The 26,906-nt window shown below is 39.0% G+C and overlaps 3 protein-coding genes across 6 annotated transcripts in view; 1 reads left to right on the top strand and 2 right to left on the bottom strand.

Annotated features, from left to right (window-relative positions):
* The window catches only part of LOC306755128 (sodium-coupled neutral amino acid transporter 3-like), a 10,963-nt gene extending 9,170 nt beyond the window's left edge, over positions 1-1,793 (bottom strand). The window contains exon 1 of the mRNA XM_079239399.1: positions 1,671-1,793. The gene's annotated coding sequence lies outside the window, so the exon portion shown is untranslated. The remainder of the gene's footprint in view (positions 1-1,670) is intronic.
* A 2,329-nt stretch (positions 1,794-4,122) lies between these two features.
* Positions 4,123-7,270, bottom strand: apex2 (APEX nuclease (apurinic/apyrimidinic endonuclease) 2; the record flags this gene model as incomplete). The annotated part of the gene is made up of 6 exons (XM_079238836.1): positions 4,123-5,247; positions 5,750-5,819; positions 6,142-6,285; positions 6,540-6,720; positions 6,965-7,048; positions 7,156-7,270. 6 exons carry the CDS (start codon positions 7,268-7,270, stop codon positions 4,123-4,125), a joined length of 1,719 nt encoding a protein of 572 aa, XP_079094962.1.
* Positions 7,271-8,313: 1,043 nt separating this feature from the next.
* Positions 8,314-25,088, top strand: LOC306755445 (protein bicaudal D homolog 2; the record flags this gene model as incomplete). 4 transcript variants are annotated; one of them, XM_079239826.1, is made up of 10 exons in its annotated part: positions 8,314-8,464; positions 9,443-9,756; positions 11,686-11,898; positions 12,075-12,227; positions 13,664-14,134; positions 15,193-16,056; positions 16,964-17,143; positions 18,821-18,972; positions 21,256-21,616; positions 22,682-25,088. In XM_079239826.1, exons 2-10 carry the CDS (start codon positions 9,508-9,510, stop codon positions 22,685-22,687), a joined length of 2,649 nt encoding a protein of 882 aa, XP_079095952.1. In that variant the 5' UTR covers positions 8,314-8,464; positions 9,443-9,507. The 4 variants fall into 4 exon arrangements, with proteins under 4 accessions (XP_079095952.1, XP_079095954.1, XP_079095955.1 ...); XM_079239827.1 differs by lacking the exon at positions 8,314-8,464 and adding an exon at positions 8,490-8,572; XM_079239828.1 differs by lacking the exon at positions 21,256-21,616.
* Between the last annotated feature and the right edge of the window lie 1,818 nt (positions 25,089-26,906).

Genomic DNA, 26,906 nt, shown 5'->3' with positions numbered 1-26,906 from the left:
AGGGAGGGGAACAGATGTCTCATTTATAATACTTTCACTAAATTAACAGAGAAGGTTTGACCAAAGCAGGGATGGTTTTCATATTTCACAAACACAGCTGTTGAAGTTACCTCGACAACTTACTTTCTTTCTTTTTCCTCTTTTTTTGTAAAGGAGTAAACTGACCATATATCGTCCCACTGCGGGTTGTATTTTATGTTGTCTGTGTGGATAATATTTCTCTGATCTGTCTTAACTTGTTAGGACTGGGACAATATCTCAGAATGGATGTTCCAGGAAGCAGAACGGAAATGCTTTTATAGCATAAGGTGTTGGCTCTGGTTTATACAGCAATAAGTGGAGGGTAATTTAACAGTGACAGACTTGTACAGGTGTTCAAATCCCTGCTTATAAATAAACTTGTTATTTGTACCTGAGACAGGGCCATCGCCTTCCAGAAACCCGGAGTAATATGACGCAAACATTGCCAGCCTCCCGATGGTGAAATGGAAGAATTATTTATAGCTAACTGAACATTTACCAAGGTCAACAAGATTTTATTCATTTATTTATTCATCTATTTATGGTTCTCCTCCTTCTTTCATTAATACAAATGAATTTCTGATCGCTTTGTTGGGCCATGACCTGAAGCTCCTCAGCAAGTGACACTTCTAACTAAAGATTGTATGACAGGACAAGCTCATGTTAACAAATGTTGCCCAAGGACTTATGTTGTTTTAAGCTGCTGCCGGACCACACAAAGCTGGCATGGACACACACGAGGAATGAGTCTGTGCTCTGTCCACATGGGTCATGGGATACTTCCCTTATCTATGGGTCAAGCTGCTCTCAGGATTTTCACATCTGACCTCTAAGGACTCTGTTGCACTCAAATTTGCCATTCCTTAAGAGTTTCACACAAAACTGGAATACTCCGTAGGCCTGCAGACATACAATAATCCATACAACTTGGCACTTGACAGAGTGGGCAAAAGGAATAAACAAAGGGCTCCAGTGTAAATGGGGGTATTTAGCCTAAATACAGAGTAGACCTTTCCCGGCATACTGGCCTCAGGCCCAGTGTGGTTAGAGTAACTTTCTTTAGCTGCATACCCAACAACTTTCCCATGGCGCACAACCAACACATACAACTAACAAAGCGTGGACTAAATGTCAGGGGTCATTTATAATCAACAATTTTCCAGAAAGAACAGTTTTTTTGATGGATTCCCTCTGCTCAACCAAGCTTCACATTTTAAAGGAAGGGGGGGGGGGTTAGAAAACAAGACAAACCTGTCTGCATTAAACTAGTTCCTTGTTAGACATATCATAACCTTTAAAAGCAGCTTTTCTAAACAGGAAAAAGAGGAGAAAATGGTCATTAAAAGAAATGAGTAGCTTTGCCCTTTCCATCCATTTATCCACCCAATCTGTCCCCACATGACCCCTTTCCAGCATTCAGTGTGTCATCAAAAATACTTAAATATTACATTAAATACCCTAAATCGTCATGTTTTAAACAAATCCAGTATTTGAAGTAAAACAGAGTCAACAATACTGTTCCTTACTATCAAGCAGTGCACGCCACATGGCTTTGTCTGACGCAAGACCTGCATAGTATTGACAGATATTCCCTCTTCCTCTTCATTTATGAGAAGGATTATTCTTTAGGACACACATCGGCAACTTACCCCAATGGTCAAGGAGGCCAAGTTCCTTTTATGAACAATGGTAATAAATCCCTCAATTTTCAGACCCTGCCAATGTTTATATATAGTCCTGTTCTTGGGAGTCTCCAAAGCTCCTTGCAGTGAAGAGAGGAGAGAGTGAGAGGGATTAGAAGCTGGGAGGGAGAGCAAGCAGGAAATGGAAACACCCATACTTAACCCTTTGTTAAACCAGCCACAGGTGGAGTTACTGCAGGAATACTCTCTCACCAGGAGTCTGTACTGAAATGGTGCAAACACTAATACCTATAAAGAGATAATGCACAACCTGTAGTGTTCAGAGTAAGTCTGTACTTCAAGCTTCAGATAATCCCGGAAGCCCATCAATGAAAAGGGCTTCAGCTTCAGACTAAAGACCTGAGGATAGACCATGGGAGCGGAGAGGAGGGGAGAAGTGGAGGTCGTCTGAGGTGGGCAGTTTACATCCTGCTGGTAGTCATAGTGATGCTAATTAGCTTAGGAGATAAGTGCTTTTTCAGGATTGCTCACATGTGATTGTGCTTAAAGAGTTGTGCGTGGTCAAATCAAAATAAACAATAAGAACTGATCAACAGCACAGATAAACAAGTCATATGGGAACAGGCATTAAATCAGTACTTTGAATGTTCTCACACACTTTAAGATCTATAAAATTTATTCAGACAATTCCACATTTATTCTTATAGGACAAGACATGAAGCAAAATAAAAATATTTCAGATATATTTTATGTGTTGCTAACTTGCACAAAACTTGGAACTAAAACTGTTTAGTAATTATGACTCGTGCTAGAGACACAACACTTCAGTTGGCTGATAAAGTTCAGCTCAGCTGAGATATTGACACTGCCTGCACACCCAGAGAGACACCCTTCTTTTTTATCTTGCCCTGACACAAATCCCTTCGTGGAAATTGCATTTTCAGTTGAAGATTATATCTAGTGCAAGTGCACACAATTAGCCAAGTTTTATTTAAAAAAAACCTATTAAATGATCAGTTTTTATTTACAAGGGCTAAATATCACAAAGCAACATATTTTCAATCTTTCTCTAAGGTTTCCATCCTTTTGACAGGTTTTGTTGAGGTTTTCACATGTTCATATAAAGACTGAGTGACCCTGATTGAAAAAATAAAATTATACAAAACAAATTAAGCATTTATGTAAAATGTTATTGTTAAACAAGAACAAGATTATTTGTTGTAAAAAAAAAAAAAAAAAGAAAGAAGTTTTATAAAAAAAAAAGCCAAGTCTCCACTTTCAGTCCAGTTATTCTCACTTCTCTGATGAGAATTTTGCCCACCAGTCAGCCTGAATGCACATGGTGAAGCAATGACCTTATAAATGAAGAGTTGCTTGTATGAGTATTTCTGTCAGAAGTACTTCATAATTTTATATGCATGTCCTTTTTCTTCTTATTCTCATTATTTTTCCCCAAGAGCTTCTCACAGACAGTGATGAAGCTCACTTGGAGTGACATCGAGGCTGTCTGCCAGTACTTACCTCTTTAAAAGCAGTCAGTCAAATTATGTCTTCCGTCCAAACAGGAAAAGGACACTTTCAAACTTCACCTCCAAAATCTGTTTCTGGTTAATCACGAAGTAGGTGCAATAAAATTTGTATCTGTTAAGACAAGAAAAAAAAATAGAGGAAGGAGGGAAGCTGTTTCGCAGGTAAGAACAAAAATTTCCTGCCTAGTCACAAAGTCACTCCCCCTACTTTTTCATTTTTCCACTGACAGCGACACGTGCAGATTCTACTTTGCTGTGTTGAATGCCATTGCCTAGCTCTATATGTTGGGAAACTTGGAGCCTTTATCTTTTTGTTTGTTTGTTTGTTTTAAACCACAAGTACCTGTTAGAATACTGAAGCTGCCTTTCAATAGTAAACTAGGCCAAAGCCTGAGAAAAAAACAAAAAAAACAACTATATATTAACTGTCACATTCAACATAATGGCCTAAATTATTATTGTGGCTGTGAAGTTGATTATGTGTATAAAATGTGCGAGTGTTAAAAGTTGCTTTTTATTTAACCTCTAAGCTGAAGGTCTGTCATCAGCTCACCAACACTACCACCTTGTGGGTGAAAGAAAGACAAAAATCAGGCCAGATTCATGCTCCTTACACAGAACAAGAGCAGGATAGCAAGCAAATGCAGTTTGTTTCTTTTTTAATCTACAATGAACTTAACAGTGACTTAATCATTGGACTGATTAAGAACGAATTCTGTAAAATGATAGAAAAAGATGAAAATGTGTCCAAACATGAAATAAATAAAGCGAAAAAGAAACAAACAAGACCCAAGTCCGAAATAGAAAACTACTTTATTATTATTTAGTGAAGAAAAAAAATCCATACAAAGGAGTAAACATCTGCGTTGTGCAGGTAGAGGACATGTTAGATGTATAAAAATAACTTGAGGTCAGGATAGTGAAACTGCTCATTTTCCCTTTTCAACCCACGCAAAGAAATTACATCGAGCGTCAGGGTTGGACGAATGTCCCTGAGGACGAGAACACACAAAGAACTGTTTGCCCATGTTGGGCCCATCTTTTTTTACCGTACGAAGCACACAGGGTTCCCCGTGCACCTTGCAGCTGGGGGGTGGGGGTGGACCACGAAGCACTGACTTCCAAAACCCCAATGATGCCCCTTTCTTTAAATCTGAGTGTCCCACGCTGGGCAGAGAGGCTGAATGTTCTGTTTTGGATGATTTCTCTGTTTCCACTGCGGTGCTACTGGAGCCCAGCCGAGATGAACCATCAATAACAAGCTCAGTATCTGCAGGAGCTGTTTCTGTGACAGGGCAAGAGTCACCAGCTGTGGACCCTTTTTGGGTGTTATGTGATGAAGTACAATCATCCACACCAGGTGCTTTTTTGCTCTGCTCAACATTTGTGAGTTTGGGTTTGAAAAAAGAAAGAAGGTTGCCTTGAGGCTTTAAAGAGGTATTTACTGTCTTAGTCTTCTTCCCCTTTGGAGCAGCAAAGTCTGATGCTGATAAACGCTTTTTACCGGAGATGTTCTCAGCACCAAATGGGTTTAAATTCTCACGCCTTTCCTCCTCTTCTTGAGATCCAGGTAAGCTGTTCTTCTGCTCAGGCTTGACTGATTTTTGGTCGACCTTAACAAGGAAGCGTGAGAGTTTCTGCTGTTTGCCAGCAAACTCTGGCAGGTAGCGAGTACAGAGAGGGGGAGGCTTAGAGCTGGGAAGGACGGAGCAGCTCAGCCTTCCCCACACAGGACAGTGGTCTGATCCCTCCACCTCTGGCATGATGTCTGCTCCCACAAACTGCTCCTTGACAAGCTGGTAATCTGCAAATATGTAGTCAATGCGCGTGCCGTAGTTTGTCTGCCTTGCTCCAGTGACCAGGGACCAGCATGTGAAGGCGTTTGTACGAGTTGGGTGGAAATAGCGAAAGGTATCCACAAATTTTCCAGTGTTGTTGGAATCCGTTACCTCCAGTTCTTTACCAGGTTCCTCCTCACTGTGGTCCTCCTGTGGTGTAACGCTGTACAGAAAGGTGTTCAGCCATTTCCTTCCAGGGTTTTCATCAAAATCATCCTGAGTGGTGGTAGAAAAAGTGGTTTTACTGCTTGAACATGTATGCAGGAACACACAGAATCTGTTTATCTTCTTCTTTTACATAAAACTTTGCATTTGGATAAACATGCAATGTGTTTTCTTGGGAAAATTTATACCAGAGTCAAGTCATTTAATTTAATGATGCTAAAGCAGGTACTGTTATAACTGTGTGGATCACACAGTGTTTAATTAACACATTTTATTGTGCCAATTAGTCTGTGCAATGAGATCAATACTAACAAACGCATTACAGTGTTTGGAGTATTTACAAAGCAGACAAAGTGTGGGAGTCTATTTATTAATCTAAATCTACCAACATGCAAATAACAGCTTGTTACATGATAAAGATGCGCAACAGCTCCTTTCAACTTTGTGTTTTGTGTTGAACAGAATATTTAAAACAGAACAAAATTACATTAAATTTCTGATCAACAAGTGGGTTAGTGAAAAAGGGATTACAGTATTCCAGCCTTTTACTTACAATGTCATTGGGATCGCAGTGGTCTATCGGCCGATGAGATGTATTTACGTCTCCTAAAACAATAACATGGCTGGAAAACAGAACAGAAAAGACAATAAACTTAACCAGCCTAATTTTTAAAAAAGGGAGCAAACAGGAGCATGCACATACGTGATTTAAAAAATGTGATTTATTTCAACACCAGCAAATCTGAGAAAGCATTTTTTTAAACCTCAAAACTTCACAAACGTATAAATAATTATCAATCTTTTCAGAATGTACATGTGTATTTGTTTAAGCGTTTAACAACCATACACCATCAAAATGTGAACTTCTTATAAATTCGGACACTTTCATGAGACTAATGAAACAGTTGTGGTAAAGGCAGGATACACCTGTGCTTACACACTCACCTCCCATCTTTCAGTATTGCTTGAGCGCGACACTGAAGCAACTGGTAGAACTGAAGTTTGAACTGCTTTCGCTCTGGTTTTTCAGGGTCAGCCCGTGGACAATATACGTTAATTACAGTAATGGTTAACTCTTCACCTTCACACCTGTAAAGGATAAACAAAAGTCAGAACATTAAGAAAGTCAGTTTTCAGCAAAAAGAAATACTCTTACTACTGTGTTATCTATAGTAACATAAAAATGGTTTTCTTGCTTTTGACAGAAAAAAAGTTATTTAACCCCAAATTATCAAGTCATCACATGATGAACACAAACAGAAACAAATACTTCATGTATTACACAAGATGCTTTGCAGAATATATATATATATATATATGGGTTTTTTTGGGGTTTTTTTTACATGGTTTTATGCTGTGTGATGACAGCTCGCCCTTCACTGTCCAAAAGCTGCAGCTCTTCAGTTGAAAAGTCAGTGTGGTCCCCGTAGGATCCAACAGCACCTTCATGGCTGGTCAGCAGACCTGTGAGACCCTCCTCAGCAGCAAAGGGGGTGGCACTGTCCTTACAGTAAGTAGCAACTCCTGTGCACAACAAAAATGAGGTGTAAACAAGTGTTAATGTGCAGCTGAGCACATGGACTACAGTGGATACAGGGTTGCTGGTCATCAGTAAAAAGAATCAGATAAATATTGGTTTTCTTATGAAAGATAATTGCCCTTTGACCAGAATTGCTCAATACAATTAATATAAAGCAATGAAAGATTATTTTAAAGATCGGTAGGGGAGAGGGGGGGTGTAGAAAGGAATTATAACAAGGTAATGAACCTGAATAGCCGCTGCGTGCACGACTGTAGCTGAAATAGGAGTTGTAACCATCAACAATTGCTGTTCTTTCATCGAGCAGGTCTCCTGAATAAGATAAATACAGGTTTAATTTTTTGTTCTTTTCATAACACTGTTCAGACATCACATTGACAGCTCCCGCGCTTTCAGAGCTCCTGTTGTGAAACACTTACTTGTCACTTTAGTCTCCTGAACACAGACTATATCTGCGTCCAGTGAATCAAGAGCCTTTTTTATGCCGCCTTTGAAGGTCCTAATGCCGTTTATATTCCACGTAACGACCTTCATTGTGCTTGAAAACTATTAAAAGGAAAAACGGCATGCTAGTAAACAAACCCGGAAGTACACCGGAAGTTAAGGAAAGCACAAGCGGAAGTTTATTTGGATAATAAACTCCGTCTTTGAAAGATGGACGGAGCCTTCGGCGGTAAAATGCACAGACATCGTACATATGTAACGTATATACGATGTCTATGGGTAAAAAGTGAAGCCTATGCGAAGTGCATAAATCTGCAGTTCCCTCCTCATCCGCTAGGGGCTGGCTGCAAAACAGAGCAAATCCCCATAGACTCCCATGTTAAAAAGACCAACTTCACAGCAGAAATAAACATATTTACAGCCTAGTTCAACCATCAATCTTAGGTTTAATAGGTCAGGTTTACCTTCATGACAACTGTGGGGGGAGTGATTTTTTTTTTTTAACTTGCCCGTTTAAAAGTAATTTAATCTCGAAGTTCGGCAATTATAGGGGCGTGTCCTTTTGATTGGCAGGTATCGATCTCACGCTTCAAGTCAGAAGCACGCAGGTTAACAACGTGACTTAGCTTTAGCCCGCTTACCTCCTTAAGCTGGTTAGCTCCTGTTAGCTATGGGTTAGCTCTTAGCTACAGAAAGCTCGGAGTTCCCGCGATGTCAATCATCCACCATGACGCTCACAGTCAACCAATCAGCTCTACCTTTTTGCCCATATTTGTATTTTCCGGGCGAGACAACACGCATGCCCCTGCCAAGATGGCGACGGTAGAAACCTCCTGCCGAGCTTCGAATCAGCTCTTCAGAAAACTATGGATGACGTCATGGAGGCTACAGCCATCTCTATATACAGTCTATGATAACAAATCTTTTTCTAGTTTTGTATTTGTTTGTATCTATTTTATTTTTTAGTTAAATTATATAATTACTCTAATATGGGCGATTATTGGGAGAGAGAAAGAAGCTTGGAGTAGGTGCATTGCCCTATTGTTAAGCTAGAGGGAGTGATGGTGCCTTCACGGACTCGGCGCGCATTTGACACTCAACCCTGCTGAGAAACCAGAGACGCAGGTGGGAGGAAGGGACGGGAAGACGCTGCTCGCTAACCTGGGCTGGTACCATTGGTTGCTAACGTGATTGGAAGTTAGCTGTTCTTGACAGTTTCTGGGGAGGTGCAAAGTTAGTGTTCGGTGGAAACCGGCGAGCTCCATCTTTGAGATAAAACACCGGGTGAGTTCGTAGTTTGGCTAATGATGGCTGACTGTCCAGCTAATTAGCTTGTCTCGTGGGATTTAAATGACGTTAGAACAAGAGTTAATTTATGTGGTGTTTATCCAGGTAAGACTATGTTAATATAGGGAATGATAAAACCAAGAGGCTAGACTGCTAAAATGCAGTTTTGGTTAATAAGTTAGCATTGTGGTCTGATTCTGTATGTGCATCAATGTCAAGCTAAGCTACTGATGCTAGCAGTTTGATCGTGTCCTGTTTCCTGTTCGGTGTCGTTTTCGGTTTCTTATCTCTGTCATATTACTTATCTTCGAGATAAAAGATTATTTAATAAATAAGGCATATTTAATTTACAGAGCACAAGCCGGTGTTGTTATCAGGTGTGTAATGAGCTGGAGAAATAGGATGCATTTGGGATGACTAACCACCTACACCGTTTGGCACCGGACAACCGGCAGCTGATGTTTCCATCTTCGGTCACACAAGAGGACACGAAGAAATGGGGGAGAATCGTCAGACCGGCTGTGGTGTAGATTGCATCAGTAACACTGGGCATCAAAGTGTGTCCTGTTGAACGTCACTTTGTGTTTACAATACTTGTTTGGGTTTCAGGAATCATTCCTGTTGAGCTTTAAGTACCATACTTTACATCAGATGAGTTGCCACGTGCTGATTTTAGGCCCAAAATATTCCTTCTACCTGATAATGAGCAGAGTTATCATTGTATGATGGTTTTCACACAATTTTTCATTGCAACATTAGATTATATTAAGGCTTTCTTAGTTAGGAGACTGTTTGGCCTTTTGAGCTTAACACATTTCCCAGTCCTACCAATTCCATTCTTAATATTTATAGTTTGCTCAGTTAATGCTGCTTTATTATTTATACAAAACCTCTTAGCTCTGGCCATAGTTATAAGCAGTTTGTGCAATCACCTTCTCTAATGTAATGATCTTCTCCTTGTTTTGCCTTTTGTAGTGTGGCTTAATAATGGTGGATGAGTGAGGGAAGCCTATTACTCAGAGCACTGACTGGCAAAGAAGATGGAGGCTGAGCCAGACCCAGCAGATGCAACAGCGGAAGAAGAAGGAGAAGCCGAGATGGGCAACAGAGACTTGAAAGCTGAGGTGATGAGGCTGACTTTGGAGCTCCAGGAGGCCACAGAGGAAAAGCAACAAGCAGCCCGCTATGGCCTGGTGGTGTTAGAGGAAAGTTCTGCCCTCAAGATGAAACACACGCAACTGGAGGAAGACCATGAAACCCTGAAAATGGAGCTTCAGCAGCTCAAAGAGGTAGAAACACCTTATGCTCAGGGCATATAATATGCAGTGTTTGTGTGTGTGTCGGCTTGAATAGCAATCTTCCTCATGAGCTTCTAAGTTTCAATATTCCAGTAACCCACCCCTTCTTGATTATCTATGTTTTCCCAATATACATTTATTATTTAATATGTTATTTATTGCAACAAGCGCTGCTGAAATAATATTTTGATTAGTGTCACTTGGTCAAGGATAAATAGAGGATTACATGATGTCCTGTTGTTTTTTTTTTTTAATCTCTGACAAAAGGGGAGTAATGTCAACAATGTTGATTTCAAAATATGATGGATATAAATAATTGATGATACCTTATTATTGCTGTGAAATGACACAATAGGCCAGTAGAATCACTTATTTTCATGTGCTAATAGTGTTTTAAAACTCTTTAATTTCATAAAGTATGATGAGACAGCCTTCCTTATGCATTTTATTTGGACCTACAGCTAAGCAGCTGCCTTGCAGTGTAATTTTATATCCTACAAAGACTCCACTCTTTAAAAGACTAAACTCGTTATCTCTGAACTATGATAGGAATTTGACTGCACATCCCTTCTTTGCATTATGGTCATTCTTCACTCTTGCTGCCACATTAATAGCTCTGTTTGAGTTGTGGACTTCTGATAGCTGTCAATAACAAGACATATGATCACAAGTCCCTTTTTTTTACCCTGAGAAATATTGACAGATTGCTTATTGTTTCCAACTTAGAGGAATTTCTTTCTTAAAGTTGCTATGATACTTAACAGTACAGCTTTGAGGACTGAATGAGGTTAGCTTTAGGTAGTCTAGATTAAAAGATTACAGCAATATTTGAAATCTCAGATTATCAGTTAATCCACGCCTTTCACTTATGCAGCTATTAAATCTAGTTTAATTTACTAAATACTTTATCTAGATGAACATTGTGAAACATAATTTGCTACTCGCTCAATGTCAAAGTGAAATTTGCAGAGAATTCAGTTGATGATTTCTTTAGTTAATTTTTGGATAACTTTTTTTTTTTTTTTTCTTCAATATTTGCAAAGATATGGTGAAAAATGACTGTTTTATGAGGAGATTAATATTTTCCCCTGATGTAAACTTTGTCAAAGATGCACCAGATGGGGCTTGAAGTAGCTGGAAAAAGCTTTTTAGAACTTCTTTATGTAAGAAGGTAATCCCATCATGCAGACAGATATTTGGTTTTTGCAATTGTTTCATCTGTCAGTTTTAGATCAAAAAAGAAAACAAACATGCAAATTTAAAATCCTGCCTACAGGCAGTGACCAAAATTTGGAATAAAATCTATAAGAACTCGTTAGGTTTATGATGTTTCATAACTACATATCTAGCAAAGCTCCTTATGTCAGAAGGGGCATAGTGGTACAGAATTTAAGTCTTTTTTTTTGGATAATCTGCTTAAATCTCATTCCTTGGATAGTCACCCATCAAGCCTCTGGCAGAGTTTAAACAAAGCAGAGGGAGCTTGTGTTGTAAATTAGCATCATTATATAACCATAACACGTTGCTCATTTGAGCATGTTTGAAAGTTATTAAAGCAGCAAAGCATTGATGCAAAATGTGTCATTATGGCAAGCTGTGGAAAATGGGTTTTGGTGTTGTATGTTATGTATTAGGGCTATATTATCATGGCGGAAAGACATACAGGATGTGAAATGGGGTGGAAAAAGCTGTTAAGGTCTAAGTTCACTCAGCCATATCAGCTATTTCCCTTCATATTTTTTTTTAATCAGGTCTCAGCCGATTTTTGTAGATGGAATCTATATCTCCTACTTCATCAAATTTAATGTTTTTTTAATATGATACACACTCCCAGCTCTGTAAATGTTTTTTACACTGTGGTATCCTGATTTCTGTCATGTGTGTTGCTTTTTTCTTACCTCATTTTGTTTGTATCTAAAGGCTTTTGCAGATACTGTGAGCAGCCAGAAGCGTGCAGCTGCTGATGGAGAGTGCCGGGAGGAGAACCTCCTGCAGGAGACTGCCAGTAAAGAGGCTGCCATGGCAACCCGCATTGAGGAAGTTCAGGCAGAGCTCAAACAAACACGTCTTGCTCTAAGCAACGCCCACGCAGAGATCGATAGACTTGGTGTACTATCCACCCAGCTTAAGAAGGTACGGCATACTTGCTAAGTACACATGTAAACGGATACTTTTAATCTCCAGTTTACTAGATTAATTCTTAATCAACATATCGACTGGAGCCGTTTTTCTAAAATATGTGTTTTGAGAAATGTATACTTTAAAGTTTTGTGTTTTGCAGTGACATGATTGTGGATTGTGTTCCACAGGAATGTGACTGTCTGGAAGCAGAGAAGGGCCATATGAGGGATGAAATGAAGGAATACAAAGTACGAGAGATTCGCCAGTTGCAGGACAACAGTGAGCTGGAAGAAGAGAACATATCTTTACAAAAGCAAGTGTCAGTGCTCAAGGAAAACCAGGTTAGTTGTCACCTGGCTGAATCAAATATGGAACTATGGTAACTCCCTAACTATAATTTTTTTATATTGATATGTAGCATGCATAAAATTAATCATACAAGTGACTGTATGTTACTAACTAGTTTTGTGCTCACATACTTTTTTTTGTAAATCACAAGTACATAAGTAGTTGTTAAAACTCCATTGCTGTTTTGCTGTTGCAAAATCTTTGTGTTACAGGAATGAAAATCTCTCATTTCCATAATGTTTTTTATTATAAATCATCACAACTAAATGCAGATTGGCCACTTTTAAATAGAGAAGACAGTGAAGTTGCTTGCTAAATTTTATTTATAGGACATAAGTAGCTCTCACAGATGAGTATAGTAAATTGTTGTACAAATGTCTGCTTCATTTGTTCCCTTCTGGTTTTGCTTACCCATAAGGCTAGTTAATCCAAGCTAAAGAAACAATTGTGTGTCAACAAATCCAGAGAGAAAGGTGAAGAAATGTAGGAAAGATAAATGCGAGCAGCACTTTGACAACTTGCTAGTTGCCTGAGCTTTTAGTCTTTTAGCAACTTTCAGGGATTTCAGAACTCCCATGCAAACAATTTAATACAGAAAGTATGCTATTTTATAATATTAATTATCAAGGTTATTCAGTCTTAATTTTCACATACTTTTGTGTTTACATACTTGTATTAAAAGTTTTTTTTTTTAAAGTAATATTTGAATATTCCATAAAAACGTACATAAAACTCATCTCTCCCGCCGATGAAGTGACGTTAATCAGTCAAAAAAAAAAGAAAAGTGCCTTTCCTACATTGAACACTAGGTAGCATAATCCATTGGTTATGTGGAAACAAGCCATTATTTGAAGATTTGAAGTGTTTACCCAACTGAGATAGGATTGTGGCTGTTTCTAAATGTAGCTGACGTTTGTTGATATGAATGCGCCTTGTCAGTTTACTTTAGATAAACTAAAGACTGTCTTATGATGGAAACACACCAGCTGTTAAACCTCTTGATATTTTGTCATTTGGATATGTTGATGGCTGTAGCTTAACCTTCATTTCGATCACACTCCTGTTAAGTTGTTTAAATTTGTGAAGCACATTTGTAGAGCCAGTGTGTGAGCTGATACTAACTACCACTTTACACATGACTTTTAAATTACTGAGAACCAGTTGTGTGGTAGTTTCAGCAAATGCTAATCTCCAGGATTAGCATTTGACATTCAGCATTATATTTATCTTAGTTGATTTATACTTAGAGTTTGTGAAACTTTGAAACATCAGACCAGAAATAATCATTCAGCAGGTAAAAAATTCTGGCTTTGATTGCAGATAGTGTTTGCTATGTCTGCATATCTGGGTTAGATTGTAAACCCATAGAAGAAGAACATAAACATCTGTCAAAACCTATTATGTGCTTTTTCTTTTATTTATGTTTCAGGTTGAGTTTGAAACAATAAAGCTTGAAGTGACCCAAAAAAATGAAGAACAGGAGGAGCTACGAGCACAGCTGGAGGAAGCTGCAAGGCTGAGGGAGATCGCTGAGAGACAACTGGATGAGGCCCTTGAAGCCCTGAAGGAGGAGCGGGAGCAGAAGAACAGTCTGCGGCGAGAACTTTCTGCCTTGACCCTTAACCCCTTTGATTCTGTGGGGAACCTGGAGCTCCACTTGGAGCAGCTGGATGACAGTCAGGAGGAGGGTCGTGGTGGAGAGGGTGAGGGAGAGAGTCAGGATGGTTCTGCTCACCCGCCTCACTCGGATGGTTCCAAAAGCAATGGCCTCATCAATCGCTACTCCACTCCACGCAACAGTGATGTTTTCATGCGTGCTCCAGCCTCCGGACTGGTGTCGGATCTGCTGAGTGAGCTGCACTTTTCAGACAGTCAGAAGTTAAAGCAGCAACTCCTACAGGTGGGCAAAAAAAACCAAACCTATCATGCATGTGGGATGTAGAGAATGATGTCAACATAAGCAAATATTGTTATATTAACTTTATGGCTGTATTTTCTAATACTTTTATCGGGCATTTTGACTGACCGGGTGACAACTAAAGGTTTCACATCTGTATCATGTGAATAATATTTATGAAAAGAAGGCGACAATCTGTGAGAAAGTGGATACTTGATTATGTTTATGGATTGCTTTACAGTAAAATTCTGTTTTGCAATGAGTCCATAAACTTGAAGTTTCAAGTTATTTCACTTGGCATTTAGAAGTATTTACTGAAAATAACACCATCACAACAGTGTCATTTACCTTGGGTTGATGTCCCACAGCTTTTCAGTATGAATTTTTAAAAGCACATGAGATTAAAATGAATTAATGATCACCCATTGGCCTTTCTATAAAATGTATTGTCTACTCCATTGCACTTCTATTAAAGCCAAACACTTCTTTAGGTTTGCAGCACTTTTTATTTTTAGGTGAGCGCATTTGATTTATATGGGGTAAACTTAAGTACTGTCACCCCTTGTTGCCTTAAGTGAAGAGGTTGTTATACAATGAAGTCTGTGTGACTAAGCTATGAACTGGAAGCCTGCCACTTCCTCCTCTAAACCACATCCTCTTTGTCTTGGTGAAGAAGTCACACGAATACCTTTTCACTAAACAAGCTAGTCAGACCCTGATTGAATGTCACAGCCTCATGCTCAAATAGTACTTTGGAAAATAAGGAATGACTTGATCTGTTATTCGTCTTTGTCTGAAGGAAATATATTATTTATGATACACTTTAGTTGGGGGTTGGGTTTGGAAGCTCCTGCCTAACAGATGTTTTGACTGTGAAGTGAATGAGGTTACATTAAAAATGCATCATGAGCAAAGCAGTGAGGAGAGAAATATGTCACAGATGGTCAGGATGTGCCCTTTCATTTACCAGAATGAATAACCAGTATTGATCTAGCTGTCTGATTTGGAATTAAAATGATGATTACACATATTTCAAGTTTTGTTTGTATGTTTATTTGCAGGCAGAACGAGAGAAATCCAGTCTGGTCAGCAAGGTAGAGGAGCTCCAGATGCAGTTGGTAATGTCCAAGCAGGCTCTTAGTCAGAAAGAAGATAAAGTTGGCTCTCTCACGCAGCAGCTAGAGGCCGTGCATAATAGTCGGCATCAAAACCAAGAGGCAGAAGACGGGGAAGATAACGAGGGAGAAACTGGAGTTGACGGCGTCTTTGACTATGAGGTAGACAGCAAGAGTAAGGAAGTGCTGGAAGCTCGAATGCGAGCAGCAAGTGAAGAGCTTCTGAAGCTGCGCGATGAGCTGTCGCAAGCAGGAACTCGTTACAACACACTGGAGCAAAGATACAAGCAGGAGAAGGATCGTTGGAGGGCAGAGGCTCAGGAGCTGGCTGACAAGATCCGCCAGTGCATCAAGTCCAGCAAGCAAGATCAAGAGCGCATCACTGACTTGGAGAAGGAGATCGGAGCAACACGGAGAGTGGCAACCGATTCTGAAGGGCACTTGAGTGTTGCTCAAGAAGAGCTGCTGGCCTTCTCTGAGGAGTTGTCCAACCTCTACCATCACATCTGCGTGTGCAACAACCTGACGCCCAAACGGGTCACCCTAGACTATTACCGTGATGGCGCCAGGGCAAGCAGTGCGCGAAGGGCGCACCATGCGTTTCCTCAACACAGCGCCCAGAAGAAGCCTCGAAGCAACGAGATGTTCATTTCCAAAGCAGCAGCGTTGCAGTTTATGGGAGAGGTGGATAGTGCCGGGACCAGTGGAGACTCGCCTACTTGCCCTGGATCCCCCACCCTGGATTTTAGGGACCCTTCCAATGTTCGCAACTTGGTAGCGGTCATCCGCTGCCAGATCAAACACCTCCGGGTAAGAAGGGTTTTCTTTATGTCTGAGAAATACTGCTACAGAGAGGGAGCATGCCCCAACTCCACTTTAGCTCTACATTAGAGTGGTACTCCAGTGATATTTAATAGATTAGGAACTGAAAAGTGAAATAGAAATGTTCTAAATTGACATAGAAGCTGAAAGTTGGTCTCCTGTCCAGGTAAATGCATTCTTCTCTCACCAAGTTTTCGCTGATCCTAACAGTCTGCTTAGACTGCTAATATTCTTGAGTAACTCCCTCGTCTGCACAAATCCAGCGCATGCTGTAGGTCTGTGCTGACACGTGCATTAGTGCTGGTTTTGAATGGATTGGCTTATCAGGGGTCAAAGTTGAGTGCTGGCTTTCAGAACACACGGTCCTTTGAGTAATCGTCTGAAATCGTGGAACAATGTGGTTTTATTCCTTTAAATGCTCATTATGGTGCAGAAAAAATTGCTTCACTGTTGATTAATTCTACTTTTAGCAAAAAAAATTCAGTAGACTTTGAACACTTTTAAAGAGGCACTACTGAAGTTTGGCATATTTACTTAGTGATGCTTCTCTTAACAACAGCTAATTTGGGATCCATCTTGCATCCTAGCTGTGATGCAGTGCATATAGTGAATGATGGCTGTAATGTACAGTTTCTCACTGGGTGGCTCAGGGCAATGACCACTCCAAAAAGACACTCATCAAACGTCACTATACCATTAATAGAGTGAGGAACACAGAGTTTTATAGTCAGAAAGTTGCATAATCCATTTCAGACCAGTTTAATATGGTGTCACTGATAATGCTGAAATGAGGTATATGAAAGCATTGTTATAGTACTGAGGTAAACTTTTCCAAGCCTCAGAAATTTGAGTTAAAACTCATGTTTATCACTAACTGCCTTTTGCTTTCTGTCAGGTGGCTGTTGACCTCTGTCGTCAGAGGGGTGCGATGCCTTACTCGGGGCTGAACAGTAGTGGAGAGTCAGAGCGGGATGCTGAAAGCCTGTTGGAGGAAGTTCTGAAACTTAAGTCTCTTCTTAGCACTAAGAGAGAGCAGATTGCTACCCTGAGAACTGTGCTCAAGGCTAACAAGCAGGTAAGACTACATTATGTAGTTAACTATGCAGTAAAACTTCATGTTGTAGTAAATTCCTTGATGTAGAATTCTTTACTCTGATTGGCTCATTCATAGCTCATTACAAAAACAGCACTGTGACTGTGAGGTTTCACTTTGAATAAAGAGACTCAAATTATGCATGTCAAACCTGTATTAGTTTTATTTAATCTCTGCAACTTTCTTGTGACTGTGAGTCGTGAGTTGGAGAAGCCCAACAGCTGTCTTTATCACACCATTCTAACTTAGTGTGCTATTTAATTGTTGAATGTCTTTATTGTCATTGCATGATTACAACAAAATTGAAAATGTGCAAACCCGTCATAAAGTGCAACAAAAGTCTAAGATATCAAAAGTATAAAGGTATAAAAAAACAGAGGTAAAATAAATATAAACATATAAAATTATAAACATATAGAAATATAAAAAGTCGTGGTAATAAATAGAAGAGTGAAAGAACATGCAGGACATTCCACCCATTCAGCCATTGATTTATGTTTTTTTTGTTTTGTTTTGGTTTTTTTTATCATTCATTTGATATTTGGGAAAGTGACCTCTCAGCAAAATCCGCATCACTTCTCAGATCCTGTGAAAAACTGTATAGCATTTTACTAAATCCATTTATCATATTAGCATACAGTTTATAATCATATTTGGTTTATTCTAATCTACCTGACTGCCAAGGACTTTCTTTGGATGTAGTCTTCCCACATGGAAATCCTAATTTTTTTCTTTTTTAAATTTTACAGTCATTTAGCAGATGCTTTTCTCCAAAGCGACTTGGATCTGAGAGAGATGTGATAACCTTTAAACAGTTACCCTGTTTAAATGAACCACTTTTCTGCTTTTAATGTTGTAGTGAAAGTAGCTCAAGCAGTTTAAATTGCAAGTGCCCCAATTAAGTTCATTTTAATTATACCATTTGAAGCACCTCTGTGCACAGGTCTGGATATTAATTACATAAAACTTCCATGTTTGTTTTACATGCCTTATCACAAGCTATATTCTGATAAACCAAAACAGCAGATTTTTAGGTTTTATCATGGCAGAATGGTTGACCTGTCTCATCAGCATATTGTCTAGACAGTACTTTTTTACTTGCATAGCCCTACACCTTGACTATGCAGTGATTTCACACTCTCCAGAGGCTGAACACTTCTTTCCCCTCCCCTCTGAGATACGTCGAGCACTGCATGACCTGTTTCTGTCATTCCCTTAGCTGTCAGTCACTCATGCAAACACATCCAAACACACACACCCAAGGTGATCTATTTGACCTCTTGCTTATAGTGGTTCCTCCTCTCAAGGATGATTGCTGAAACTCTTACTTCTGTGTCTTTGGCTCTGATGTGATCACAGTATTTACATGTGAGACTGTTAACTGATTGTAGGAGTTGAGTAGGAGATATACAAAAAGAATTACAGTAGTTGAATTGACTTTGCTCAGAACTCAGTTTGTTTGAGATAAACTATTAAAGTAAGAACACAGGGGATAGTGTCATCTTTATTATCTGGTCCCAGGCGTTTCCATTGATCTTCTCCCTACTGATACAGATTGTTGATGTTCCAATGCATTCACGTTTTCTTTTGCATCATGCAAGATGTTATTATGCCTTTGAATTCTCGCTCTGAATCACATGATGCTTTTGGTCATTGCAGACTGCTGAGTTGGCGTTGTCTAATTTGAAAACCAAGTATGAGACGGAAAAAAGCATGGTGTCGGAGACCATGATGAAACTCCGGAATGAGCTGAAAGCCCTGAAAGAGGACGCCGCCACCTTCTCTTCACTCAGGGTCATGTTTGCCAGTCGGTAAGATCTTTTGTACACTTTTTTTTTTTTTTTTTTTTTTTTTTTTAAATCAAACGAGCATCTTAGGAAAGAAAACATCTACTGTTTTGCAAAAAAAAGGATCCAATAATTTCTGTGACATGGCATTTTCCTTTAGCTCTGATTGTCTAAGCCCCTGTGTGAGTTTTCTTAATGCTTAGTAATGGTGCTTGTTGAGGTACTTGTTTCTCTATCACTCATGTAATAAGCTTAGCATGTTCATTGCGCTTTCGGACAATCCACTGGTTCACGTGAAGATTACAAACCACATGCTCTACCCTGTGCTGAAAGGGGGGAGGAGGCAAAGACAGATTTGTCCCATCAAGTCTGGTCACCTTAAGGAAGAAGAAGTCTGTTTGCATGAGAAAAATAAGACATTAGAAAGAGGTTCGATCAGTGGAAACATACCAAAAGTTAACGTATAGATATCTGATCTCTTCTTATCATAAGTTGACACTGATAAATGTTCACAGTGTATATGGACCGGGTGGAGTTTTTGTTTTTGACAGACTGCTGAAATGCTTGTATTGTTATTTTTGCTATTATGATCATTATTGATTACTTACTTCTCACCCCTGAGAAGTTTCTTGAAGCTGCATTAGACTGTCTAGGTCCTTGCAGACAGTTAGGAGCTGGCATTTGATTATCCCTAAGGAGGATTTCAGAGCAGACAGTGTGTAAGGACTATTGCTGTCTGGTCCAACCAGCGAAAGATTAAAGCTTTAAAGAAGGTCTTTGATTATAGATCAGTGGCGCCATCATGTGGAGAGTACAAACCCAAAAGCTTCAAAGCTAATATTAGTATTTCAATATATTTATTTAAAAGTAGAGACCAGGCATATTAACGGACATTTCACACATAAATATGCAAAATTATAACCAGTGATTGATTTCCATCTTTTGTCCCTAGACAGGTAGACCTAAAAACATTAACATCCAATGATGTATTACATGGACAAAAAATATAATGACATCCCGTGGTTGCATAGTTAAAAGTAAGTCTAATTAAAAATGTGTCTGCATATGTTTAATAGTAGCATAAAATTAGAATTAAAAAAAGATATAGCATTGAGGAAACAAAATGGCAAAAAAAAACAACAAAAAAACATTGGTGTTACATGTGGTGGTAGCAGTAATCTGCCCAAGCTACTTTTTTTTTTTTTTTTTTAAAGGAATATCATTTTTTTCCCCCTTATTCTTACTTTAAACCTGGAGTGAATTCTTGTGCTGATTTTTATGGCTTTTAGCTATTTAGGCTAAAACCTGTTAGATATTTAAAAAGTCCAAGGTGATATAGTTAAGTCTAATGACACTGGTGGAAGCGATGAGTTGTCCCAGTTAACTCAATACTTTCTTTTTAAATCTTGGTTGAAAAGCATCTACAGGCTGCTGCTCGTCATGTCTGTTTGTTTGAGACTGCCTCAATTAGCACTACTCTTTCTCATGGGTGCCACGATTTGCCCAAGTTAGCAACTCCAGTGTGTAAGTCTTTCTGTATTTTATTTTTGGTCATCTTTTTATTGAATTTATAAATATTACAAAGCAAACAAACAAATGAAAAAAAAAACCATGAATAACTTTTGATGAGTATAAATTGCCAGAGATTACACCTATAAAGGAGATTGGTAGGAACCTCCGTTAATGGGAAAAGCAAGAACCAAAGTTTACCCTTAAGTGTGGCCTGATGAAAGAGACATGAAGTCCATATTTATCTATTTGCAATGATCATCTATTTTTAGATTAAAAGTAATTCCATCCATTACAAACATATCATCTATGCATTCATCTGCTAATTATTTTCTTAAAAGCATTTTCTAGGTTATGAACTTCTTGCAGGTCATTGATATTATTAGTATTTTTAAGTAATATTTTGTTCCTCCATATAATTAACTAATATTTTATTTTTGCCAGTGATTGTGGGAATTACTTTTGAGTTAGATTGTTAACTGTAATGGCAAAATGATCCATATCTACTTATAGTAAAGAATCCTTAAAAAAATACTGGATCTAGATGGTGATTCAGATCACCCCCTAAAAGTATAACTTGTTCCTTATATTTATAAGAGTTCCTAAAAACATAACTTTAAGTTATGTTGCCTTCAGACAGACAGACCAACACCACTAAATAAATACATGGCCTCCACCGTAGTAGAAGTAATAAATATATATGTCATGTTCAGCATGTGTTTTGTTTGGATTTGGCTTCGTGATTCAACATGCTTTTGCTTGTGCATGTCGCTTGTTTTTGTTGTCCACATCTCGCAGGTGTGACCAGTATGTCACCCAGCTGGAGGAGATGCAGAGGCAGCTCGCAGCTGCAGAGGATGAGAAGAAGACGCTGAATTCTCTGCTGCGTATGGCCATCCAGCAGAAACTGGCTCTTACTCAACGCTTGGAGGACCTGGAGGCCCCCCTGTCTCCCCACAGCTTGAACAGCAGTCCCCGCCGCTCCCGGGCTAAAGAGCTCGCCACCAAGTCAGGCCGGGCCCCTCGGAGCCCCAAAAGCAGCCCAGCTCGACCTCAGCTAAGGAACAGTCCACGAGCTAGCCCAGTTCTGGGCAGCAGCGTGCCAGCCATGGCCACCCAGCACTTACGATCGCTAACCCGAAGTCTCCACACAAGCCCTGTAAGAACCTCTTCTTCTCATTGTCCTGAGACTTCCATTCAGACCAGCAGCTGCTCTCGCAGAGGCAGGGGTCTCCCACGAGATGCTACCTTCATTAGAAGTCGTAGTGTCACTGATGTTTTTAGTGCAGAATCGAGTCATGGATATTTTCTGACACGTAATGACTCCAGCAGTTCTTTGAGCAGTGAGTTAACAGTAAAAACAAACAGAAGCGGTGCGTCCGGCCGGAGAGCTTCGGTTCCTGTGTGGCAGGACACTTTCATCAAGGCTCGTATTGGGTCTGCCTCTTCCAGCAGGCATAAATCTTCTTTTCCCTCATCTCCTGATAACCTAACCTCTTCCAAAGCTATGCGTGTGTGTCCTAACACATCTAAAGCATGGGGTGAAAGTCCGCAGCGGCCTGATCAAAAACCGCAGCTAGACCCTTCTGTCAGGAGGAAACAGCCGACTCACAGGTCGAAATCTGTCCAAACATCTGCTGCATGCAGCTACACGTACCAGTCAAACTCAGTCACCTCCCAGTCAAACTCAAAATCCCTCTCTGTTCACAACCCACCTGGTAAGCCAGGGGTCTACAGAGAGTCTAGAGGTAGACCATCTGCCTCCTCACACAGAACCACAGAAGAGTTGCACATTAATATCAGTAAGAACTCTGATAGTAGAGGCCAGGCTTCATCTTCCAGGGCCCGGAGCTCTCACTCGAAATCCTCTCGCAGGCGCTAAAAAGCCCAGATGAAGTATCCAGGAGATTCATGTTTCATATGGAGTACTTTAACCATATCTATACTTTATATTGGAAATATTTATCCAGCTAAATGTGAAATATCTAATAAGTTGCTTTGCATTAAAGTGTCTGCTAAATGACTGTAGAATAGAATAGAACTACAATTTCTTTTAGGATCAGAAGTGTTTTTGCTCAGATTTAGGTATTGTTTATTTGTCATTTTTAATGTTTATCCTTATCATTTACCCTCATCTTTTCCAGATACTTTTTTTTTTTTTTTTAAGTTAAGTTAAGTTGAACTAAATGTTTTCTTTTGTCTTTGTCTCGCCCTGTTTCTGTAGCGCTGAAACACTCCTACCATTACTCCAAAATCCTTCTTCTCCATAAGGACCTGTCTTCATGTTGACTCCCTGGCTCCCTCTTCCTTCCCTCATATGATGCTACATTTCCCACTCTGCTCACCAGATCCATGGACTGAAAAAGTAATTTAAAAAAAAAAAAAAAATCTCTCATCCGACCCTCTTGGTCTTCTCTGCTTGGAGTTGAGAAACCTGCATGCAGCCTGGCGAAGGATGAAGAGACAGATGTGCTGCTCATATCTCTGTGTATTTGACCACTGTGTTGTTGGAGGCTGGATGTTGTGGTAAACCATTTGCAGTATTTCTTCCAAAACGAAAGACTCTTTCATGTACAGTATTGACGGTCCTCTGACTGATTCAAGGCTTGTGATCCGTGTCCTGAAGGCTGCACGTCTTCACACTCTTGCCTTTAATCTGGGATCTTGGTCAAACTTGTCTGGCATCTTTTGTTGTTGGTAGGCCATTAGGTTATCTGTTACAGCTCTCCCAGCTCGTTGTTTTTTTTATAGAACAATGCAGACCTACTAGCAAAGTTACTTCTTCAAAGTAGAGCTTGCTGTTGTTAAATTCTTTCCTTTTACTAGAGGTGCTGTTGCCTGCCCTTTTTTTTCTGTCCTGTGACTTTTCCAGCTCTTTGGCCTGTCAGCTACACCCTTTAACTAGAGGTCAGGAAAAATGGCATTTGATGTGGAAATAGATCAGCCATAAGTTCACTTCTTCAGGGCAACTCCCACTTGTTCAGTTAGACAATTTGGGGAACTGTTCATCCGAGTCTTACTTTGCAAACTATGCAGACCAAGCCAGGACAGTGCCTATTTACTTCCTGCTGTAGGCTCGAGGGAGGTTTTCCTGATTTATCTTGACTGCTGGCTGCAGCTACTTTACAAAGCCATTTCACATCTTTAATTAAAAAAGCAGCTTTGAGGAGTAATTTCTGAGTGCTAACTGTTATCTTGTTGGCTGATAAAGTAAGTTTCTTCATGGTAATTGAGACATTTAAAGACACTCGTTCATATCAATCACAAATCCAAGTAGTTGATTTTTTTTTTTAACTATCACTAACATGTACTGTGCACTTCTCTGATTACTATCTTCTGCTTTTCATGCTCCTTTAAACAGCTACTCAGCTCTATTCATGCTACATATTTAATAATTCACTTTCATGCTGTTGTATGTTACCCAGATTTAGTGCATAAGTAGTGTCAACCACAGTATAAAGTCGCTACATCATCCATTGTTTTCCATTTGGAACGCTGATAGTACGAGCTCATGTTCATTTTGCAGCTCATAGAAAATCAAAAGAAACATGATCCCCCTTATTTTCAAGCATAATGACACTATATTTCACATCTATCAGTGAGTTATGTCCTGAATCCCTGAATAGATTAATAGATGGTGACAAATCAAATATAACCCTGCTTTGCAAGTTAGAACTCCTAGTGTGGCCTCCACAACAAAAAATGAAGAAAAAAAAAACAAGTGTATGTCTATTAATTCTGCTTTACTGGGCACTGAAGTAGGGTGACACCAGGGCTGTGATTTGAGGGCAGCTTCCAGCTTGAATCATGTTAAATATGTTCTTATTCCTTTTTACCCAACCTGTCTTCTGATGAGCATGATCATGGTCCTTTCAGTCAGATGTGGACGCGTCTGTTTAAAAATAATAATAATAATAATAATCATAATTTTAAATGCAAGAAAATGTGTACTCCAATCAGTTTCTAAAATCAAGTCAGTTGTAACTAATTATTGGTCCTTTAGAAGCCACAACCTGCTAATTTCTTCAGTCATTGTGCCTTTGTTTTAGTCACATCTTTCCTTTTTTCTATTGTCTTTACATTTTCATTACAACAGAGGCTACTGTTCACTGTAGTTTTTTTTCTGTATTTAAAGGCATGTCTTAACTGCTTTTGGTGGGACTCAAATAGCAGTTTTGGCACTGATAAGTGATATTTCATTTTTGCAAAACATTTTCACTTTTTTGCAAGTATGTCTCACATAAAGAGATTACTAGTTTTAATCTGCCCTGATATTTATTGTTCTCCATTTCCATTTGTTTAAAAAAAAGAACTGTGATGAAAATTATTGTATAAAAATGAAGAAATGTATGACATGACTTATAAGTAGAGGTAATGTAAAGTTTGACTTGCCAGAGGTTGAAAGGTAAAGCAAAAGTGAAAATGCTTTAACTAAATGTTATATTACTGTGAAGGATGTAAATTGATTTCTTAACCTATTTAATTCACTCTGTGCAGATGTGTTTAATTTGAATTCCCACTGTATACTTTAACTGTATTTATGTGAATGCATTCTGTGTAAATTTATGTAGAAATGTCATGCACACACTCCTGTTAACACGTTTTAATGACCCTTGACTTTTTGTGTGAAAGTTGACCTTCACTGACCTGTCATGAAGAATAAAAAGCCAACACTACACTGATCATGGTCCCCCAAGTTTTTTAATCATGTGTATGACAGAATATTTAATATAATATATTTGAGCCAGGTGTGTTGGAGCAGGGATACATGGAAAACCTGCAGGATTGTGGACCTTGAGGACCGGAGCTGGACACACCTGTGTTAATGCTTTGTTAGGTATACTGTTACGGCAACATTAAAAAGAGGTTTTATTTACAGATTTGAGCAAGCTAGCAGTGTTTTTAGATCGAGATGGTGTAGAAAATTACATTTTCACAATTCCACCTTAAAGGTAAAAACATGTCAGCTTTAAGGTTGTTCGAGGATGAGCTGTAAAGACCATTTGATAGGAAAAAGTCTCCTGGAGCTGAATTATTTCTTCAGTCTACCAATAACTTGCAACTGATGGTGTCAAAGTGCATGTGTCCAGAGTCGGGCAGAGATTGCACAACTCTGCAAGGATATGAGGAGTCCTGGGAGAAAGTCTTTATGTCTGGTGAAGACCACTGGAACAAAACAAGTGCTTGCAAATACGGAGAGAGATATATAGTAACATACTTTAGAAGTACATTATTGACCTGCAGTAAATAAGTTTCCATGTGATTGCAGCACACTTATATGTGTCGTTCATTTTCCACAGGATGTCGATGTGGAAAAAGATTAAAGGTGATTAAATCAAAGTCTATATTAGATAAAAATCCATTGGTTTCTATTAATTAAATGTCATTAATATTGATTGGATCACAATGAATTGGCTCAAAGTGATTTGTTTGTAAAGTGGCCTGAGATGATGTTTCGTGAATTGGGGTTGTACAAATGAAGCTGAACTGGATGAAGTTGTGCTGCTGAATGAACAGGGTGGGTTGAAAGGTTGATGTCCCAAACTGACCTACTGCATTACTATCACTTTCTGGTAAAACCATCTTCTTTGTCTTCTGTCCCTTAGTGGATGCCTTAAACACACAAAAAATCCACACCACAGTAATAAATGGTATATGTATGCAATTAATTTTATTTATTTATTTATTTACATATTGTTGAAGAGTTCAATAATAAAAAAAAAAAATTCAATTATTACATTATTTTATGGCTCAGGGATGTAAGAAATTTACCATCTCATTCTTAATGGCTGACCAACCAGGTGGTTTACAATAAGAATAAACCTTTCCTCTCCACTCTGTAATAAACAAAAGCTACAATCTACTCTGGAAGAATATATATTACCTCTTTTTTCCCCTTTTCTATAAAAAAAAGAAAATGGCTCAGTTGTGTATCTGTTCTGAAAAAAATTGGACTAATTCTCCTGATAATGAAGTTAAAGTAAAACTATTTAAACAACAAGCTAATTATTAGATCCTCTCATTTCAGTATTTATGTCATAAAAACCTAAAGTTTGGGTTTCTTTAACAGCTACTTGGTCAGCTGCTCTTGCATAACTATATTATTTACAACATGAGAATTTTTGCATCCAAGCAACCTGACAGATCACTACTGTCCAGACTTTTTCTATACTTTTTTCCCACATGAGATGTTTAACTGCTGACTTCCTGTCTCTCTCGCCCTCATGCTTCATAAACTGGAGTCCCTGCACCAGTATTTGGGCAAAAATCAAGTTTCTTGGAATATAGTAGCTATGCAAAGACAGAATAGCTTGACCACAGTGATTATACACAAAGATGTTTTAGAGGAGAAGGTAGGAATATTTTGAAGTTTTTCTGCTGCTGCAGGAACTTGCAGAGCAGCTTGGAGATATTTTTAACTCTGTTTTGAAATGTGACTCATCAAAGAA

This window comes from Telmatherina bonti, assembly GCF_933228915.1.
Source record: "Telmatherina bonti genome assembly, chromosome: 4".
Taxonomy (NCBI): Eukaryota; Metazoa; Chordata; class Actinopteri; order Atheriniformes; family Telmatherinidae; genus Telmatherina; species Telmatherina bonti.
The sequence above is the reverse complement of the archived record's forward strand: the minus strand, read 5'-3'. Positions and strand labels throughout refer to the sequence as shown.